Source organism: Hippopotamus amphibius, chromosome 3 (genome assembly GCF_030028045.1).
Source record: "Hippopotamus amphibius kiboko isolate mHipAmp2 chromosome 3, mHipAmp2.hap2, whole genome shotgun sequence".
NCBI classification, from domain to species: Eukaryota; Metazoa; Chordata; class Mammalia; order Artiodactyla; family Hippopotamidae; genus Hippopotamus; species Hippopotamus amphibius.
Window position 1 is genome coordinate 47,011,167 of NC_080188.1, and position 22,513 is coordinate 47,033,679.

General features: G+C 37.5%; 2 protein-coding genes across 4 annotated transcripts in view; one reads left to right on the forward strand and one right to left on the reverse strand.

The window, feature by feature from the left end:
- RCHY1 (ring finger and CHY zinc finger domain containing 1) overlaps window positions 1-2,975 on the reverse strand; it is a 16,983-nt gene extending 14,008 nt beyond the window's left edge. The window contains exon 1 of one of the 2 annotated variants that reach the window (XM_057726834.1): window positions 2,494-2,975. In XM_057726834.1, the coding sequence (XP_057582817.1) occupies window positions 2,494-2,583 (90 nt within the window). In that variant the 5' untranslated portion in view covers window positions 2,584-2,975. The remainder of the gene's footprint in view (window positions 1-2,493) is intronic. The other variant, XM_057726836.1, reaches the window with a different exon arrangement.
- Window positions 2,742-19,491, forward strand: THAP6 (THAP domain containing 6). 2 transcript variants are annotated; one of them, XM_057726837.1, is made up of 5 exons: window positions 2,742-2,814; window positions 3,756-3,858; window positions 5,094-5,301; window positions 9,461-9,586; window positions 16,763-19,491. In XM_057726837.1, the coding sequence occupies exons 2-5, from the start codon at window positions 3,779-3,781 to the stop codon at window positions 17,015-17,017; spliced, it is 669 nt and encodes a 222-aa protein (XP_057582820.1). In that variant the 5' UTR covers window positions 2,742-2,814; window positions 3,756-3,778; the 3' UTR covers window positions 17,018-19,491. The 2 variants fall into 2 exon arrangements, with proteins under 2 accessions (XP_057582820.1, XP_057582821.1); XM_057726838.1 differs by lacking the exon at window positions 2,742-2,814 and adding an exon at window positions 2,892-3,297.
- The last annotated feature ends 3,022 nt before the right edge of the window (window positions 19,492-22,513 follow it).

Below are 22,513 nucleotides of genomic sequence, written 5' to 3' on the forward strand. Positions count from 1 at the left end.
AATTATAAAAAAAAAAAAAAAGTAATCCTACTGTGTTTAATTGAACAGATTAAAATGTGATTATCTCAGTTGTCAAAAAAAAAAAAACACAACATTCTGCACATAATTTTTTTAAAAAGTCCCATTTCAAACATACAAAAGACATGTATTCAATGCTTGATAATTTATACAATTAATAATTTTACTGCTTTATCAATGACATTCCTAAGTGAAACTGGCTTTTCTTTTTTTTTTTAAACTACAGGTGTAGTACAGTTCAGTGCCACTGCCTTGATTCATGCTAAGATGCCAGCAGTTTTAGTCATTAGTTTCACACATGCTGAAAAAGACAAATAATGTCTTAGTACTAGAAAACAGTCTTCCAGTGGGCCTCAGGAATTCCCAGGGGTCCAAGCACCCACACCTTAAGAACCACTGCTCTAGAACAAGAACTGAATCCCGTTTGTATCTTAATTTCAAGCATTAAATTCTCTAACCACTACCTCCTCCCTTTCCAACTCATTCCAATTCTCTTGCACACACCCTAGTTCCTTCCTTCTCTCTTTACATATTCACCTACCCAGAATCCCAGCTTTGGTTAAATCCAATTCTCTCTTACTTAACCTGCATAGGAACACCTGACTATGGCTAGAGCAAAAGCCCCACCACACTGGCTGTTCTCAGATATAAATCACAACCACTAAGAAAAAGTAGGCCCTTACTACCATGTTTCCCTAGTCAATTCCTTCATTCTTGCAGAGCCCAGGGCCTAACACCTAGATGATTATTTCACATCTTCTCTCTCTTCAAACCTCAAAAACCTCTTCTTCCTCTCTTACACCCTTGCTTCTTATTTCACTACGAAAACAGAGATAATCAAAAGAGAATATTCTCCCACAAACCCTATCAATCTACTTGCAAATATACCTCACATTCTGTCCTTTTGTTACAGTCTACAGTCCAGGTTTTCATCTAAGGCCAATTCTCCTTGTGCACTGGATCCCATCTTCTGTTTGGCTACTCAAAGACAGGGCTCCTACAATTTTTCCTCTCCCTCCTGAATGATAAATGTTCTCATTTTGGGGGGCCATTTCTAAGAATATATAAACATGCTGCAGCACCTCCATTCTTAAGGGGAAAAAAAAATCCCATGATCCCACATCTCCCAACAACTACAGCCTCATTATTTTTTTTTTGTTCTGTTTTACAGCAAAACTCCAACAATTGTCTATAAAGGCTATTTCCATTTCCACTAATCCCATTCTCTTGAATCCACTCCAATCAGGCTTTGTCCCAAACTTTTCCCGTTAAGATCAGCAGTGACCTCCTTGCCAAATGTAAACAGCAGCATTTAATTTAGTTGATTAGTTCCTTCTTAAAACTCTTCACTTGGTCTCCGGTATTTAAGGGAAGGGGAGCATGGGCAAAAAAGCATTTGATACTCAGGGTCAACTATCTGAGTGCTATGAAACAGAGATATTTGTGTGGTTTCTTGGGGGAAATGAGAGGCAGACCAGGATGCTGAATTCAGTTTTAGACCTCAAGTTTGAAACTCTAACACATCTCAATGGAGATGGAATCATACGGATTGCATTCAATTTCCTTAAACAATACTTGGTGAATGAAAAGAGCTTCCTCATCCAGTACAGTGGAGGAATGGTCACCAAACCACAGCCTGCAGAAAAGGCTTTACGTTATCCCTACAGGCCTCATACTTACAGGACCTTCTCTCACCCATATTTTATATGTAGGGCATTAAACAGTAGTTTTCTCAAAAGTACTGCGCTATTAACCAGCAGAGCTAAAGTTTAGGGATAGCGCTGTGGGACTGCAAAGCTCAAGCTTTCTAAGCAAAATCTTTAAACCTCTTCTTGCAAGAAAAATTAATGAACTTTAATTGAACGGATGCCAACTTGTAAAATTCTAGATTGACTAAGAATTATTCTCAAACAGCAGAAGTAACAATATACGCATACTTGACACTCTCCTATACATAATTCCCTATTCAGTGGCAATTACATAACTGTCTTCCTATTTCACACATGTTTTCTCTTGACAGGCTCAGGCATACTCACTGACTCTCAAATGAAGCTGGCAAGCTGTAAAACTTATTTACTGCAGGAGATGAAGTCGTATGCTGACTCTCCACTTTCTTACCCTTCTTCCATTACTTCATCACACACCTGAAAGAGATCCTGGAGAAAAGCCGGCACAGGCCTGGGGCTGCCTCCGTCTACTTCCAGCAGCGAAAAACTAAACAAATGAACCCACTGATAAAGTAACCAATGTGCAAGGCCAGGCTCTTCCCAAGCAAGAGCTCTGTCGCAAAGCACGAGGAAAGGTGGGGCCTGTGGTCGCCTTGCCAAAAACGTTCTCTACAGCAGATACCCAGTCAGAGGTGAAGATATCCTGACAACAGCTTAACCTCAAACTTAAGCCCAAGCCTAACCGCCCTGCTCACCCGCCCCCAGCCCGGCGGAAGCTCGTAGGGGAAGAGCCCATTAAAGTCGTCACCTTCAAGAGACATCCTCTGTCATAGTGCTCGCAGCCCCGCCGCCCTTGCGCTTGACCGCTGGCGCCATCTTCCCGCGCCGAGGCCGCCATCTCCTCCACCTCCCCTCAAACTCAACAGACCCTTCCCCAGGATGAAAACTACGCCCTGAAAAGCAGCGCCGCTCTGGCCCACCCCCTCCGGGCTACAGCTACCACCGGAGCCAATATGGCAGCGGGGCACGTGACCCGGGGCAGCCGGATTTCCGGTTCCCGGGCCGACGGGGCGGAAGCGAGGGGAGGCGTAATCGTCGTCGGCGTTAGTAGCTGCCTTCGCCGCTAACGGTAATGATTCTTAGGTGGCTTCCTCTTTTCCTCCCATCGCTACCCGCCCACGCCCTGGGCGTGGTTCGGGCCTTGGAGGACCGCGGCGGCGCGGAGATGCCGGGTCACCCCTGAGGAAGGGCCGCTCTCCGGCCACATCCGCACCTGTGACAGGGTGGCCCCTCCCTCTCCCCGTGGCGGCCGGAGCCTCGAGAAGGGGGCGGAGCTCGGCCTGGCCTGGCCTCCAGGCTCTGAGCGGGTCACTGCGCGCGCCGCGTCAGCTGGGTAGCCAGGCGCTCGCCAGCGCCCCGAGCTCCTTGCTTACGTCCTCTTCTCCTTTACGTCCTAATTCCTTCAATGTATATATTAGCATTTACTTTGTGCCAGTCACCATCTACGCCGTGGGGGCAAAAGTGAGAAAAGACGCACGCCCCACCGTGCCCTCAGGGAACTCACAGACTGGTGGAGGAGAAAGACGTCCATCACAGAGTCTCTGAAATAAATGTAGGATTGCAGCTTTGAGAAGTGCTAGGAAGGAGAAATGTGTGTTCCCCGAGAGCTAATACTAGAGGGGATCTGGGTGTCAAGGAAGGTTTCCCTGGGGAAGCACCACATGAGCTGAGAGCTCAGGATGAGATAGGGTGCCAGGAAGAGTCAGTGTGCCAAGGCCTGGTGGCAGAGGGAACATGGTGCCGTAAGAAGCGGTGGAAGGGAAATGTACCAGCTTCCTAAACTGAAATCCGGCGCTTCAATGCATAGCTAAATATGACTTGTCTTATTAAAGAGCCAAACCCCTGGAAAATTTTATGAGCAGAGCTGCAGGATTTGGAAGAAAATATTTGCCTTTGGCTTTCTAACATGATTTCATGTTACCTAAAATACACTGGAATGTACTGGGACAGGTGAATGTGTTCCCCTTAGCTTTGAAGTTACTAACGCTTACCCTTTTAATTTTCTTTCAGTTCTGGTATGAGTTGCTAAAACCATGGTGAAATGTTGCTCGGCCATTGGGTGTGCTTCTCGATGTTTACCGAATTCCAAGTTAAAAGGACTGACGTTTCACGTGTAAGATTCTGCTGTGGTTAAGCCAAGTACTTCTGACTGTTAGAAAAAGCAAAAGATAGTTCTGTTTAAATCATCAATTTTGCAGCCAAATGCTATGCCCCTGAGCTATACCCCCTAGATCTTCAGTTTTGAACTTTAGTTCTCAGGTTCTTTTTAAATAACCTTTTTAGTTGAATTTGAAGTGACAGTGATACTTTCACACTTTCATAATTTAGTTTAGAAGTTTAAGATACCTGCAGAGGTATCACAGGCTGATTAACAAAAATATCATCAAACTCATTTTTGCTATTATTACTTTGTATTTTAACATACCATCAAAGAAATTCAGTGTTGTTTACATATGGTTTACAATCTGAAGTATCTTTGCCCAAATATATTGTCTTTTAAAAATAGATCAAGCTCATGTTTCTGTTGATGTTTAGAAATAGATCAAGGTTGTGTTATAGAGAAAAAATATAAATTACAAGTTCAGGCCAAGGATTCTTTAGCTATATTGCAGACAAACCAAGATGGTCCTAATTTAGAATTTTAGTCATTCTTCTGACAGCATAGGAAAGAAGGAGCAATAAGATTTATAATTATACATTTGTTTTGTGCCAGGCACTATGCTATTTGCCAGAGGAAGATCTGCTACCTACTTTGCTAGGTATAAGGAAATCAAAAATGAGTGTGTATACCCTACCTTATTCAAGAAAGGATTTGAAGCAGCTTGGAAAATTGGAAAAGATATGGTTATTGGCCTCCAGATCTCAAAATAGTTTTGATCTCCAGAATTCCAAACTCTGCAGGCGTTCTCTGCATTCATTCACTAAGCGTTTATACCCCTGTTTTGTATTAAATGCTTTACTAAGCAACTTTTTGATACTGGCAGAAGAGTGAAAGTACAGGTCTCTCTGCTCATCTGGGATAAATTCCTCAGATAGGAAAAGGCCCAGGTGATATTCTTTATCATCTATAGAGGAAGAAAAACCTTCAATTGTGGATCTTACTGTAAGGTGTTAAATGTCCTTTGAAACTTTTCTTCTTTATAATATGAGAAAGATTTAAATGAGGGCCATATGCCTGCAGCATGTTTGGTATAAAAATTAACTATTAAAACTGAAAGTTATGAAAGCATGAATCATGATGGCTTCCTGAATTCCAGTTCCTAAGAGTAATAACAAAAAATCAATTTAGGCACAGCCTCAATTCACATATATATGCATAGTGTTTAACTTTAAAATATTTTTTTCTAGATTCCCCACAGATGAAAATGTCAAAAGAAAATGGGTATTAGCAATGAAAAGACTTGATGTGAATGCTGCAGGCATCTGGGAGCCTAAAAAAGGAGATGTGTTGTGTTCAAGGCACTTTAAGAAGACAGATTTTGACAGAAGCGCTCCAAATATTAAACTGAAACCTGGAGTCATACCTTCTATCTTTGATTCCCCATCTCACTTACAGGTTTGTTTATGAGGTACTGCTTACCATCGTTACTCACTTTTTATGGTAGTATTTAAGAAACTTCAGCACACTTGCTACCATTTTTATTGTTTGCTTATTAATCTGAATTTGAAAACTTTAAGTTTTTAGATTTGTAAACTGCTGCTTAAGCTTTCGTAATGAGTAGTAGGAGTATTTTACCAGTAGCCACTCAGAAATATCTGTACATTACTAAGGTTTGGTGAAGCAGGCTACCTTAGGAGTTGGTATAGCTCAAGATTTGTGTCTAAAAAATGGCGGAACATGAGAGGGTTGAACTGAAGTTCCATGCAGGCAGTGTTCCTCACACTGGAGCAGAAGTCAAAAGCAGAGCCTCTAACAAGCCCAAAGTTTACTTTTTAGAGCCACATACATTCAAGCTTAAAGCCAAGGTAGGACTAGAAGGTGGAAAACCAAAAGAGATAAGAACAGGAGACAGAAAGGAGAGAAGAGGTCAGAAAAAGAAAACTAAAGGATTGTTTAAGTAAACTCTAGTTGAATTCTCTGTTTTTTCTCAGTGATAGTAGTGCCATGGGTGGGCTGCTTCACCCTCAGTATCTCCCTTGACTTCACATACCTGAAAGTGTATTTGTTTCCAGATACTTTAGAGACTGACTGATTCTAAAGTGGAAAGTTTAGGGAGAGCCTGTGGGTTCCCACAGTAGTAGTGAACCTCCATTGAAAGGTGTCTCCTTCCTGACAGCTGGAAACAAGGGAAGTAGTTTAGAAGAGTGCCTACTCCCAGGTGGTCTGCCTCACTTTCTTCCATATTAATAAATTCGCTCTAAAGGGTGCAATTTGCTCTAAAGGGTTTGTTTCATATAGCAGGGTGTCATCTGTAATGTTAAGAGGACCTTAAGAAATATGGGCATAATAAATAGACCATAAATTACTAACTTTCAAAAACCATTTCCTAATAACAGCGAATTTATTATTATAGGAAATTAGATGAAACAATCAAAAAAATTAAAATTAACAATAATCACACAATCCAGAAATAACTGTTAACATTTTTTTTTTAACATTTTATTTATTTATTTTTGGCTTCGTTGGGTCTTCGTTGCTGCACACAGGCTTTTTCTAGTTGTGGCGAGCAGGGGCTACTCTTCGTTGCGGTGCACGGACTTCTCATTGCAGTGGTTTCTCTTGTTGTGGAGCACGGGCTCTAGATGAGCAAACTTTCGTAGTTGTGGCACACAGGCTTGGTAGTTGTGGCTCACGGGCTTAGTTGCTCCGAGGCAGGTGGGATCTTCCGGACCCAGGATCAAGCCCATGTCCCCCGCATTGGCTGGCGGATTCTTAACCACTGCAACACCAGGGAAGTCCTGGTACTGTTAACACTTTTGATGTATATCTTTCCAGTCATTTGTATGTGTATGTTTATATATAAATTCATCTATATTTATATATTCTTACAAAATAGAATTATACTGTATATCCTTTTTATTATTTGCTTCACTCTTTCAACATTCATATAATGCTTGCTGTGTGCCAGACCCCTGTTCTAACCACTTTACATATATATTAACTCTTTTAGTCTTCAAAACAACTATAAGAGTTAAATACAACTATTCTCATTTGACCACTTGAGATGACTTAGGCTCAGAAAGCTGGAATACATTCCCCAAGTCACAGTGCTGTTAAATGGCAGAGGCTGGATTTGAACCCAGGCATTTTGACTCCAAAATTCACTCTTAACTACTATTTTCCATGCTGTTAAACATTTTTCTGCAAGGAGACTTCCCTGGTGGTCCAGTGGTTAAGACTCCGCACTTCCACTGCAAGGGGCACAGGTTCAATCCCCGGTCGAGGAACTAATCCTGCAAGCCATGTGGCCATAAAAAAAGGAACAAGAGGAAGGTATGACAAATGTCCTCTTAAAAATATATTTTTTTTCCCACAACAGTGGCTTTCAGACTTTAGTCTATGTAAGTATTATCCAGGGAGCTTGCTTAAAATACAGAATCCGGTGCCCCTTTTCCCAAAGAATTTGATTCAGCAAGTTTGGTTTGGAGTCTAGGAATCTGCACTTTTTAACAAGCACCCCCACATGATTGTGTTGCAGCTCAGTGGATCACATTTTTAAGAGGAACTTAATATGGAACATCAATTTTTTAACTAAACTTTATGGTGATGTCAACATATATATGACAGAGTGCACACATGATAGGTGTATAGACTAATGGATTTTCACAAAGTGAATACACTCATGTAACTCCTCTCAGACCAGTGCCCCAGAAGCCTCCCTCATGCTCTTTCTCAGTCACTACACCCCCAAAAGTGCCACTGTCCTCACTTCTATCACTGTCAGTTATGTAAATGGAGTCATGTGGTACATAGTCTGTACTCGGGCTCCTTTAGCTCAACATTTCGTTCTTATGATTCATCCACATTGTAGCATGTGATGCTAGGCCACACATTTTCTTTGCACTGTAATGTTCCATTATATAAATAAACTATAATTTCTGTTCTGATGTTGATGAACATTTGAATTATTTTCACTTTGGGGCTGTTATGAATGGTGCAACTACAAACATTTTTGTCCATGTCTTCTGATGCACTTAAATGTACACATTTCTACAGGGTATATGTACACTTCTGTTAGAAGTTAAAATTGCTGGGTCGTAGGGTCAGCTTGAGTAGATGTTGCCATAGTTTTCCAAAGTGGCTTTGCCAATTTATAGTCCCACCATTAGCTTATAAAAGTTCCTCTGGTTCTATATCCTTGCTAGTACATGGTGATGTCATCTTTATAGAATATTTTTAATGACCATATAATGGTTGATCCTGTGTGTGAACAATAAGTAGTTTATGTAATCAGTCCTCACTGTTGTATATAGGTTATCATCTTTCACTGTTTTAAAAAGCATTATAATGAACATTATTTTAGCTGAATCTATGTACATATCCTTATTTCCTCAAACTAAATTTCTGAAAGTAAAATTGTTGGATCTAAAGTTATACACATTTTTTTTTTTTTTTTTTTTTTTTTTTTTTTTGGCACACGGGCTTAGTTGCTCCGTGGCATGTGGGATCTTCCTGGAGCTGGGATCGAACCCGTGACCTCTGCATTGTCAGGCAGATTCTTAACCACTGCGCCACCTAGGAAGCCCCTATACACATTTTTAAGGTTTTTGCTTTTGATACAGTCCTTCCAAAGGCCCACCATAAAGCTTATACCAATCTCCTCCCCTATAAGTTATATATAAAAGTGTCTGCTCACCCTAATCCTCAGTGTAATTTGTGTTTTTAACCTTTGCTAAAATTGTTAGGTAAAAATGGCATCTTACTGTTTTAATTTATTTCTGAGTATTAGTGTGTTTCTGCCTTTTTTTTCATGTGTTTATTATAGATTTTTATCTCTTCTTTTGTGAATTATTTATCTAGGTCCTCTTCTATTTTTGTCTTTTTCTAGGCTGTTTTGTAAGAACACTAGATATTGAAGATATGAGTCATTTAACTGCCATCTATGTTGCAGTTACTTTTTGTTATTTGTCTTTAGTTCTAATAATAGGGTTGGTTTGTTTTGTTTTGTTTGAAATTCAGACTTTTTTTTTAAGTAGTCCTATATTTTCTCTTGTGCTGTCTGAATTTAGCCTTCCCCCTTAAGATTATGTATTTCCCATGTATTTTTTTTTTTACTTCCTCATTGTTTTCATTCTTACATAAATTTTCAGTATATATAGTTTCTTTGTGATTTATTATACATGAAAGATATAACTGTTTTTCATAATTAGTTCCTTTTTTCATGATTTATAGCCTTTCTCCACTTATTTAGAATGCCATTTTTTATCCTAAAGGCTTTTATCTACATGATCTATTCAGATTTTTCAAAGAGAGTAGTATGCTATTTTAACTATTGTTACTGTGTAGGATATTTTTAATACTTTGTAGGGTATATCTTCCCTCATTATCACTTTTTTTTTCCAGGAAAATTCATGTTTCCAGATAAACTTTAGAGTTATTTTGGGGAAGTTTGTTTAAAGTAATCTCAATGAACTTAAATTTTACTGACTTTTAAAAGCAATTCCCATAAAAAGAAATATGTTAATTTTACTACACAAAGTTAAGAATTAATAAGATTAAAAATTTTCAGAAGGACAGAAAATCTACAATGATTGTTATTAACTATTCTTAACAGGGAAAAAGAGAAAAACTTCATTGTAGGAAAAACTTCACCCTCGAAGCCCTTCCAGTTACAAACCACGATCACCAGCTTGTTGGTGCTTCCTCGTGTATCGAAGAATTCCAGTCCCAGTTCGTTTTTGTAAGTAAAGTTACTTACTGGGCTAATGTTAATATTTTTAAGATGACCACGTCCTGTCCATTAGGATTAAGCTTTTCAAAATCTTATTTAAAAACTAGGAGTTTAGGTGTTTCAGATTTTTTTTTAAAATATGTAATATCCAAAAATATTTGTTTCCCTGGGCCATTATAATTTATATATTTGCAATAACGATCCATAGGTAGTTAATCTTTTGTTACATAGTTAGTTCAAAGAATGCTTTCACAAGGATATTTCAACCAATAAAATAAATTCCTCCCTTTAAGTACTGTAGTTTCTGTATGGAAATATCTAATTTAAAAAGTAGTCATGTCTTTAGGTTTTCTTGAAGGACAGTCATACACATACACGTTATTGAAGCTTGCATTTATTTATCCATCTCATTGCCTGTTCATGTTGGAACCAGGCCTGGAATCCAGATCTGTTTTACTATCTTGATTACTATAGCTTTATAATAATTCTTGAAATTAGGCAGTGTTAATCTTCCAACTTTGTTCTTTTTCAAAGTTGTTTTGGATATTCTAGGTCTTTTGCATTTTTATATGAATTTTAGAATCACTTTGTAAATTTCTACACAAATCCTACTGGAGTTTTAACTGGGATTATGTTGAGTCTGCAGATCCCTTTGGGAAGAATTGACGCGTATTACAATTTTAACATCTACTAAGAGACTATTTTAAGCCTTCTAACCCATGAATTCATTGTATCACTTCATTTATTTAGACCTTTAAATTCACTCATCAGTGTTTTGTAGTTTTCCGTGTACAGGTCTTTCATTTCTCTTATCAGATTTATGCCTAAGTATTTTATATATTTGGATGCTATTATAAACAGTATTGTTTTATTTACTATTAATGTATGGGAATGAATTGAGCTTTCACTGCTGAGGGCCCGGGGTTCACTTTCTGGTCAGGGAACTAGGATCCCACAAGCTACACTGCGTGGCCAAAAAAAAAAACAAAGTGTTAATTCTTCCTTTCCAATATGAATGCCTTTCATTTCTTTTTCTTGCTTTATTGCATTACCTTGAACCTCCAAGGTTATGCTCAATAGAAGTACTGAGAAATGATCTTTATGCTTTGCTCCTGATTCTGGGAGGAAGGCATTCAGTCTTTCACTATTAAAAATATTCATATGATGTTAACTGTAGGTTTTTTGTAACTGCCCTTTATCAGATTGAGGAAGTAATTTTGTATTTTTTTTCTTCCAGTTTCATTGAGGTATAATTGACATATAGCACTGTGTAAGTTTAAAGTGCACAGTAATGATTTGATTTACATTCATCATGAAGTGATTATCACAGTAAGTTTAGTGAACATTCATCATCTCATAAAAACAAAATTAAATAAACAGAAAAAAATGTTTTCTTGTGATGAGAAGTCTTAGGATTTACTTTCTTAACTTTCATATATAACATACAGCAGTGCTAATTATATTTATCATGTTGTACATTATATCCCTAGTACTTATTTCTCCTATAACTGGAAGTTTGTACCTTTTGACTGCCTTCATCCAATTCTCCCTTCCCCTATCCCCTGCCTCTGGTAACCACAAATCTGAATTCTTTTTCTATGAGTTTGTCTGTTTTGGAGTATAATTGACCAAGAACATTATGTTACTTCCTGTTATACAACATAGTGATTCCGTATTTCTCTACATTTCAAACTGATCACAGTAAGTATAGTTACAATATATCACCATACAAAGATATTACATGATTATTGACTGTATTCCCCACACTGTACATTTCATACCTTTGACTGGAAGTTTGTTTCTCTTACTTCCTCACCTATTTCTTTCCTCCCCTCTCCCTCTAGCAATCACCTGTTTGTATCTACAGCTCTGTTTCTGCTTTATTTTTGTTCATTTGCTTTGTGTTATAGATTCCACATGTAAGTGAAATCATACAGTATTTGTCTTTCTCATTCTGACTTATTTCACTTAGCATAATACCCTCTAGGTCCATCCATATTGTTACTCAGGAAGTTCCTTTCTATTCCTACTTTGCTGAGAATTTCTATCAGAAAGGAATGTTAGTTTTGTCAAATGCTTTTTCTATGTCTATTGAGAGATCATATGGCTTTTATTTTTTAATTTGTTAATGTCACTAGTTACACTGATTGATTTCTTTTTTTTTTTTCCTTTTGGCCACACTGCATGCTTTGTGGGATCTTAGTTACCCCACCAGGGATTTGAACCCGGGCCCTCGGCAGTGAAAGCACAGAGTCCAAACCACTGGACCACCAGGGAGTTCCCCAGTTAATTTCTTAATGTTAAACTAACCTTGCATCCTGGAATAAACCCTACTTCTTCATGATGTTATCCCTTTTATATATTATTGGATTAAATTTAAAATTTTGTTTAAAATCATTCCTTGTATGTTCACGAAGAATAATGACCTATAGCTCTCTTTCCTTTGAATGTCTTTGGTTTCAGCATCAGCATAATGCTAACCTCAAAGAGCAAGTTAGAAAATATTGCCTTATTTTTCAGTTTTCTTGAGAAGTTTGTATAGATTTGCAATTATTTCTTCTATAAATATTTGGTAGAATTCCCCAGTAAAACTATCTGGGACCATAATTTTCTTTGTGGGAAAGTTTTTTTAGGAGCTTGTATCTTCCAAGGGATTTGTGCATTTTATTTCAGTTGTCGAGTTTATCAGCTTAAAATTATTCAAAACATTTTCTTACTATCTTTTCAATATAGAATCTGTAGTGATACCATCTGTCTCATTTCTAATATCAGTAATTTGTTGCTGTTCTCTTTTATTGCTTGTCTGTCTGCTTAGAGAGTTATCAGTTTTATTGATCTTGTCAAGAACTAGCTTTCACTGATTTTTCTCATTTTTCTTTGCTTTTATTGTTTTTATTTGTTTCTTTTCATTGTTTTTATTTTCAACTTCACTGATTTTCACTCATCTTTATTATTTCCTTCTACTAATTTTAGTAAAATGTGCTCATCTTTCTAATTTCTTAAGATGGAAGCCGAGGTCATTGATTTGAGGCTTCTTCCTTTCTAATGTTAGCATTTAGTGATATTAATTTCTCCCTAAGTATTGCTTTAACAGCATTCCACAAATTAAATATGTTTTCATTTTCATTTAGTTCAGATACTTCCAAATTCCATTTTTATTTATTCTTTGATCCATGGGTTATTTGGAAGTGCGTTATATAGTTTTCAAATATTGGGGAATTTCCCTGATATCTTTCTATTATTAATTTCTAACTTAATTATGTTGTGGTCAGAGAGTATACGTTGTATGGCTTGAATACTTTTATTTTTTTTTTTGAGACTTATAGCCTACAATATTGTCTGTCATGGCGAATGTATAGTTTGCTGATGTCAGCTCTAATGTTCTATAAATGTCAGGTCAAATCGATAATGTTCAAATCGCATTCTTAACTTCTGTCTACTTGTTCTATCTTTTACTGAGAGAGAGCTGTTAATCTTCTAGTATAATTGTGGATTTGTCTAATTCTTCTTACAATTGTCAGTTTTTGCTTGTTACATTTTGCAGCTGTTATTAGGTACTAAATATTTAGTATTCTTATGTCTTGATAAATTAACCCCTTTATTAGTAACAAATGGCCTTCTTTATCCCTGGTAATATTCTTTGCTCTGAAATCTGCTTTCTCTGATAGTAATATACCCACTCTAGCTCTCTGTTTATTACTGTTATTGTAGTATATCTTTTTCCAGTCTTTTACTTTCAACCTCTTTGTGTCTTTTTATCTTTAAAGTGCATTTTTTCTGGGCAACCTGTACTCTTGGGTCTTGATTTTTTTTAATTTAACCTGATAATTTCTGCCTTTTAATTGGATTATTTAAACTCTTTATACTTAATGTGATTATTATCACATTTCTTTATATACTTTATATCACTACTTAATGTGATATGATTTGGTTTAAATCTGTCATCTTATTTATTTCCTCTTTGTTCCATTTGTTCTTTGTTCTCATTTTCGTCTTTTTTTTTTTGCCTTCTTTTGGATTAACTGAATTTTTTTTACACTTCCATTTTATCTCCTTTTTTTTGACTCATTAGCCATAACTCTTTGTTAGTTGCTTTGGGGTCTACAGCATCCATTTTTAACTTATCACAGGCTACATGATAAGTGATATTATTCCCCTTAGCATATAGTATATGAGTCATCACAGTATGCTTTTATTTCTCCTTTCCAACCTTTTTTGCTACTGCTATCATACATTTCACTTTACATATGCTGTGAACCCCACACTACATTATATTATTTTTGTTTAAACAGTAAATTATCTTTTAAAGAGATTTAAATAATAAGAAAAAAACTTACATGTTACCCATGTTTTCCATTGCAGGGCTTTTCATTCCTATGTGTAAGTCCATATTTCCATCTGGTATCATTATGTCCGAAGGATTTCTTTAACAGTCTTCGCAGTGCAGCTATGCTGATGATGTAAAGCTGTGCTTTAACATTCTTTACAGTGCAGCTAGCTTTTATAAAATCATTATTCAGTCTTCTAAATAATCATTATTTAAGCTGAGAAATCATTATTTATTTTTGAAAGATACTTTCACTAGGTATCAAATTCTAGGTTGAAGTTTTGGGATTTGTTTGTCATTTTTAATTTTTTTAAGATGTTGCTGCACTGTATTCTCACATGCGTTGTTGCTAATCAGGAATCTACTGTCATCTTTATCCTCTGTACCTAACAGTTCTTTTTTTTTTCTTGGCTTTCAAGAATTTTTCTTTTCCAGTGGTTTTAAATAATTTGATTGTGATATACCCTAGTTTAGCTTTCTTCGTGTTTCCTGTGCTTGGGATTTGTTGAGCTTCTTTATCTGTGTGGGTTTATGGTTTTTATCAAAGTTGGAAAAATTTTGGCCATGATTTCTTCAAATATTTCTTTCTACATCAACTTTTCTTCCTTTTCCTTTGGGGAGTCTTAATTACATGTCTGTTAGGCTGTCTGAAGTTGTGCCATCTCTCACTGATGCTCTGTTCATTTTTTTGTGTTTTAAATATTCTCTTTTTCTCTCTGTAGTCCACTCTGAATAGTTCCTATTGCTATATTTTCACCTTCACTACTCTTTTCTTCTGAAATATCTAATCTGCCATTAACCCTCGCCAATGTATTTTTCACCTCACACCTTGTAATTTTTATGTCTAGGTGTCTATTTGATTCTTTTTTGTATCTTTCACGTCTCTGCCTAACTTTTTAACATATATAATACAGTTGTTTTTTTTTTATTTTATTTTATTTTTTTTATTATTTTTTTGGGGGGTACACCAAGTTCAATCATCTGTTTTTATACGCAATAATACAGTTTTAATAACTTTAATTCCCTTGTCTGCTAATTCTAACATTTGCTAGTTCTGGGTTGGTTTATCTCTTATCATAGCTCATATTTTCCTGCTGCTTTGCATGCCTGGTAAATTTTGTGTGCCACACACTATGGATTTTATTTTACTGGATGTTGGGTATTCTGTGTCTTATATTCTTTTTTTTTTTTTTTTTTTTTTTTTTTTTTAATTTATTGGCTGCGTTGCATCTTCGTTGCTGTGTTCGGGCTTTCTGTAGTTGCAGAGAGCAGGAGCTACTCTTCATTGCAGTGTGTGGGCTTCTCACTGTGGTGGCTTCTCTTGTTGCAGAGCACAGGCTCTAGGCATGTGGGCTTCAGTAGTTGTGGCACAAGGGCTCATTAGTTGTGGCTCATGGGCTGTAGAGCACAGGCTCAGTAGTTGTGGTGCATGGGCTTATTTGCTCCATGGCATGTGGGATCTTCCCAGACTAGGGATTGAACCTGTATCTCCTGCATTGGCAGGTGGATTCTTAACCACTGTGCTACCAAGGAAGCCCTGTATCCTGTATTCTTGAGCTTTGTTATGGGGTATAGTTAGATTTGGAAACAATTTGATCCTTTCAGATTTTGCTTTGTTAGGCAGGACTGGAACAGTGCTCAGTCTTTGGCTATTTTTTCTCCACCACTGAAGCAAGACTTTTGTATAATCTACTCAGTGCCCCAAGAATCTGGTCTGGCTGGTGGGAGTAGTGTCTATGCCTTGTGAGCTCAGGGCACTCCTGATCTTTCCTGGTCACTCTTTCCTCAGCATTGAGCAGTTTCCTGCACACATCCTCTGATCTTATTCAGAGGAGTACTTGAGGGGGAGCCTCTGAAGATCTCCAGGGTTTTCTCTCTGTGCAGCTCTTTCCTCTCTAGTACTTTGCCCTGTGAACTGTTGCCACCTTGGTCTCTCTGGGTACTCTGCACTATCTCCTCAACTCAATCTACCAAGCTCTGCCTGGTTTTCCTCTCCTTGCACTGAGGCCTAGAACTCTCTCAGGGCAGAAGTTGGACAGTCATAGGGCTCACCTCTTTGTTTCCCATCTCTCTGCAGTCTCTGCCTTCCTTGCCTGATGTCCATTTATCTTCAAAACTTTTACATCTTTTGGCCCATGTGTTGGGGTTTTTTAGATAGGAGTCAGTCCAGTCTCTGTTATTTCATCTTGGCTGAACGCAAAGTCCTCGTCACTAATTTTAATATTAAGTAACAGCTTTTCAAAATTATTTTATGTTACATTTATAAGATATGTCAGTGTTGTTTCTGAATGAAAAAAATTATACCCAGCAAATATAAACATAACCATAATAAATATTGAGAGATTAAAGTATCTCTTTAAAAATCCAAGACCAGAGTCCTCTCTAAATCCATAACACCCAGACTGAGGACCTGCTTCAGTGCTCCTTTCCTGTCATACTTTATAAAGTGAAATATACATCAAAATAAAGCAATTCAGTTAAAAGTTTAAAAATTTAAGTTTTTTTGATAGGTAAAACTTAAACCTAGCAGCTCCACACTTAGGGACCAAAAGCTGTATAGTCATTTCAAACGTCATGCTGTTCATAAGCAGATACCTACCTCCAGGTGAGAGATGCTTCCCATCCACAGGATTCTGCACTCCTTGTGTATGCCTGGCCTTAGGCAAGGAGGGAGGCCCTAGGCACCTGATATACTGTTCTACCCCCATCCTTTTCCTATGTTCTTTAAACCGCTTAGTATCACCAACTTAAAGTTCTTCTCTAAGCATAGTAAGTGGAAAAATAGCTGAGGCCTAGTTATAATTTTTTATCTCACTGTTTGTCTGTCTGGTTTAATAACTTGGTGTTTATGTTTTTAGGAACATAGCTACAGTGTAATGGACAGTCCAAAGAAACTTAAGCATAAATTAGATCATGTGATCAGCGAGCTAGAGGATACCAAGAAAAGTCTGCGGAATGTTTTAGACCGAGAAAAACGTTTCCAAAAATCATTAAGGAAGACAATCAGGGAATTAAAGGATGAATGTCTCATCAGCCAAGAAACAGCAAATAGACTGGAAGCTTTCTGTTGGGAGTGGTGTCAGGAGAGCATAGAACAAGAGTATATTTCATGAAATAATTTCATGTTATATTCTACCTAAAACTGATATTGGTACAGGTTTTTACAAAGTAATTCTCATTTACCATTATGAAATAATACCCATCATCTATTTTGCTTCTCTGCAGCATTATGCGTTAGCGTTAGTATCCAAAGGCTTTCTTTAAAGATGTGCAGAAATTTGTGCTGATTATCATGTTTTTGGGTGACTTGTGACAATTATGTTTTTATAGACCTAAACTAGTGCCAGGTCACTGCTGTAAGATGTTAAAAGATCAAGAAAATTCTGTAGGACTAAGGAAATGATTGCAAATAAGGCATGTTAAGCTGTAGTAGAAACTGGACACTTCAGCAGCATCAGATTTTTGGCTTCAAATGAGTACCTTTGCTTATGTAGGCTTTATGGTAAGTATGTTGAATTGTACTTTAACTGTACTTTACTACAAAGCAGAATTCATTTGTAACACATGTCCATCTTGGATCCATTCCAAGGTGCTTTTGTTATCAGTAATACCAAAGGATCTTTTTACAGGGCATTCCATGGTACTGACCTTGAGAACAACATATGGTGCAGATCTTTTGGCTTTTAAAGTTGTTCAGAGCCAAGTTAAGAAGACCCCTGATGAGGTCCTGTTTTTTCAGTACAACACATCATTTCTTCTCATTAGGAGTACTTTGTTGTAAACCAGCATAGCTTTAACAAATTTTTAAAGAGGGTCATAAATCTGATTTTTAAACGGTTACTCTGACAGTTCTTCTGAACAGTTTGTTTCATGAATGTTATTTCATCATAAAGGTATATCTTAAGTTATATCTTCAAAATCTGAATGCCAGTAGTAACTGGATACTTACAATACTTTGAATACTTTAATAGTAACTGGATACTTTTACAGAAAGCAGTATTACTAACATCTTTTTAAAATACAAAATACAGAAGAAACCATTAAAAATAATGATGTGGCTCTTCTAGTTAAAATAGGAATTGGAGAGAGGGATATAATATTTTCCTTTAATTAGGACAGTAGATCACTATCCAGGAACTTTTATTTAGAGAAATAGATAAGTAAACAGCAATTTTAGAATAGCTTCTTACTGAATTTATAGAAGAATAACTCTTAGTTATTTTCTGATTGATCCAGTGGTCAGAAATTTAGGTTTATCTCCTAATTTCTTAGTAAAAACAACTGAAATGAAGAGTCATAGGTACTGTGGATTAGAATAAAAATTACTAGTCCAAAGCCAGATTCTACTTTGAAGCATATGTACATACATGAATTTCATTCACTCGTCTATGCTATTATAGTTACAATTTGAATATCAGTTATTTCAGTATGTTAACTAGAAATGAAGTGCATTTTGTGCTAAAATGTTTATTGTAGTTTTGTGTTATATTAATATCAGTAAGGTTATGGTCACTTGAATTTTTTTATATTTAAGAATTTTCTGTTTTAACACATTATATGTTTATGTAGGATTCCAAACCTTCCCTCTAAATGGGATTTTACACACATTTGAAAGATTAGCGTTATGCTAAGAAGATATCACTGAGGTCCTATCTTTTTACTACCTTAAAAAAAAAACTCATTAGCTACCCATTACTTATTTGATTTACATTTAATTTTGAATTCATAGTAGACACTCTAATGGGAAGTTTGGGTATGATCTTAAGTTTTATGGAGATTCTGTGATAGAGATGGAGACTCTTTCTCCCACCCTGTTTTTGAGTAAAAAGATTAAAGTCAGTGGACAGTGGAGAAAAGTAAGAGGATAGATCCAAACACAGTGTGTCCAAATCCTCGATCTCTACTGGCTGCTTAGAATAAATCAAGCCCAGAAGACCTTTCCAAGAGTCAGTTCCCAGTTTCTGCCACTATCATCACACTTGCCACAGTCACTTTTACTACTTGTATTCAGTGTTCACACTGAACTTGGCTTTTGTCTTCTTTTGTGTTGGTCTTGGTATCATTGAGACAGAGAGAACTGTGGGCAAAATATTGTATCATCAAGAACCAGAAGCTACCCACTTGCCCTTTATTTTTGTGGATGGCTACCAATAGAAATCTGACAGAAGAAATAGGGTCCTCCCCACCTGCCACCCAAACAAATGCCTGAACACAGTACATACCTCAGTCCACTGTTCCTAGAGATTCCAGCTTAGCCTGAGGAAGAACTGTCCTGTGCAGAGCAGAACCTGTCACACCCCATCCAGAGGTTCCTTAAGCAGCCAAGGCCAACCTTTGGATTTCACTTTGCTTTCAAGCTCAGAATAGCCTCTGGATCCTGGAACAAACCAATACACCAGTTCAACCTCAACACCAAATCAGGTACAAAGGACTTGATATGGCATTTTTCTCCATATCAAGTTTAAATTTCTGGAAATAGACTTTGGTTAGTAAAGATAATCACAATTATACCATAGTCATTCCTTTGAGAAAAGATGAAATGTATTAAAAATATGTATTTTGTTTTAATAAAAAGATAAAATTATAGAAATAATTGAGTGGTAAAGAATTCATTATATATTTGAAAAATAAAATATTTTTCCATGAATGTGCTCTGTGTGGTTTTTATATATTCAATTATTCAATATAATGAGCAGAGAAAAATCAAAAGTATGTATACGATGGTTTTACTTTAATTTCTGCTACTTTTTTTCCTCTACCAATAACTGTAATATCTTAGAGTCTGCTAGGTTAGGTGACCCAAGTGTCAGGGCTGCTTCTACCACTATGGATCTGCCATATACCTCCTTCCTGCTTTTGGCCTTACTCGAAACTGGCAGCCTTCACATCACCAGTATATAGCTGAGAACGGTATTCTTAGGTTTGTGCCGTCAGAACCCAGAAGGCTTATTAGGCATTGTGCTTCCTTATTCATAGTGGGAGATGCAAGTTGTACTAATTTGTCTTTTACTTTACAGGGGATGTCCTAATGTGCCCCTGGTCACTGGACACTCCTCCCCCAAAAGTTTACTCATGTTGTAGCCCCTTGAATTACATGAGTTTTATCCCACCCTCTAGAGCATATATATTTTATCAAGGCCTCAAATTTACTAGTTACATCTTGCTCATCCCATTTGATTAACATAATCCATCAATAAAGTAAACTAAGTGATCTTCTGTAGAATGTCTACCTGGTCTAGGTCTCTTTCAGTTATAGCAGAAGCAAGAGAGTTATAATGCAGGCTGTTAACATCGCTTTTTATTAATTCCAGGTGAATGTGAACTGTTTCTGATCTTGTTTTATTATAGGGATGGCAAAGCATGCACCCAACTGATCACTGATCGCGTACTATGTACCCAGAGCCATGTTAATCAACTCTAGCAGGATGTCACATCTGGCACACAGCTGTAGTCTGGTCTACTACTTTGTTGAATTTGCTTTAGTGTGCTGTCATCTTGCAGCATCTGTCTAAGTTTTCCAAGAGCCAGAGTGGTGAATTAAATGGAGATATGTTGGGGGCCACTGCTCCTACATCCTGTAAGATCTGTACCGGTGGCACTTTGCCAACCCCACACAAATCGAAGCCGAGGGATCCGAAAAAAAGAAATTAACGTAGCAGGTCTGAGACTGCTATCCTTAGGCCTGATTGTGAGGTTGGCTCTTGACTGGCATCTGGGAATTTGGCTTTGAGAAGGGTTTCCACCATTCCCTAACTGATAAGAGGGGCTCTCTGTGCCTTAACAGTTTGTAGAAACAATGTGGTTTATACTGAACACCTGCTTTCCTTTCGGGAGTCTGGAATTGGGGAGTGTCTTAGGCAAAGAGTGCCTACGTGACCAGCCCCCAGTAAAACTTGGACATTGAATTTTTCATGAGCTTCCTTGGTAGGCAGGCTTTCATATGTATTGTCTCAATTCTATACTATAGGAATTAAGTGCTATGCTGAGAGGGCTCTTGGAAGCTTACACCTGATTACCTCCAGACTTTGCTTCCTCAAACTTCATTTCGCCATACTTCTGACAACTATAACTATCACATCTTTTTGCAGATGTGCTCAGGAGAAACAGTGGTGCCCATGCTCTCACATCCCTCACCTTACTCCCAGCTGTACTTATGATCATAGAATTATGCCTGATGCAAAGCAGGAGGTAGAAGAGATGGAATTGGAAGAAGGAAATGTTGGACCAGGACAAGGAAACCCAGGAGCAGAAACCAGATGCAATCTGTAATCTAAGAATCATGTGGGGGTCCTTAGCACCAGTAACAGCAGTTTAAGAGGAAATGCTAAGAACTTAGCACATTCAACAATTTTACAAGTTATTTTTCAAGTTTCAGGAACTGTATGCCAGAAAATGTGCTAGGCACTAGAGAAAAAACAAGGCCAGTTCCTGCCCACAAGCAGGTTAGAGACTAGTGAGACGTTCCAAAATCCATAATTCAGGAACACCAAGGAGTATATTTCAGAAGGATGGGCTGCCTGATGCGTTTCTCCTCACTGTGCACTGCTTTATTAGTAGACACACATGCGCAACAGAATTCATACCACAACATCTTAAGTGTTTGAGTCTTGGTCTCATTCATTTACTATTTATCTTAGGCACATAAAAAAGTTTATAGACTAGCGTATTTAACATCATAACCCATTGAGTGTGCTGCCTTCAAAGCCCCAGACACTATTGTGAGGGATGCAAAGATGATAAGATGGAGCTCACAGCCTACAGGGACACAAACACAGAGAAGTGGGCAACGTGTCAGGACTGGGGCAGTTAAAGTAGATGACTATGGAATTATCGGAGCCTCCAGGTTCCAAAATGGAACTTACGTGTCAGTGTGGGCACTTTTAAGGTTCTGTCCCAGGGCCTGGATTATGTTAGCACGCTCCTGAGATGTGACCCAACCACCTGGGGAGAACCAAACAAACCTGGGTTCAAGTCAAGCCTGCCAATTTATTACATATGCGACCTGGGCCAAGTTACTGAACATCTCTGAACATTTACAAAATAGACAATAATACCTTCTTCACGCTGTTGTAGTGAGAATTATATTTAACTGGTTGTAAAACATAGACCATACAATGAGCTTTCTATACATTATTTTTCTCTCTTTAAATGCCATGGCAGGAGCATGGGGAAAGGAGATAAGAACAGAAGGAGGGCAAAACACAAGAAGAGATAATGCACTTGATAGGGAATAATAGTATAGGCAACAGTGGCCAGCTGAGCTAGCTGTGCCTTAAATAAACCTTCCCTCTCTGTGGCAGCTCAGAAGCAGGCAAGGAACATTGTCCCACTGAAAGGGAAAATTTTATTTAATCACATCCTCCCATGTCAACCCTGAGAAGTCATTTAATCCATCTTAGATATGTCTCATTCATTTATTCATTCAATTTCATAAAGCACTTTAGACAGTGCTTCTCATCATGTGGGTCAGAGACCAGTGTCCAAGTGATGGAGCTCACACCAGAAAGTAAATCAGCTATATCACCAAGCCCACTATTTAGTCATTTTTTCACAGGAAGGTTTTCTCCATGAATGAAACCGTGTGTTGATTTACATTCTAGAAAGAGTGC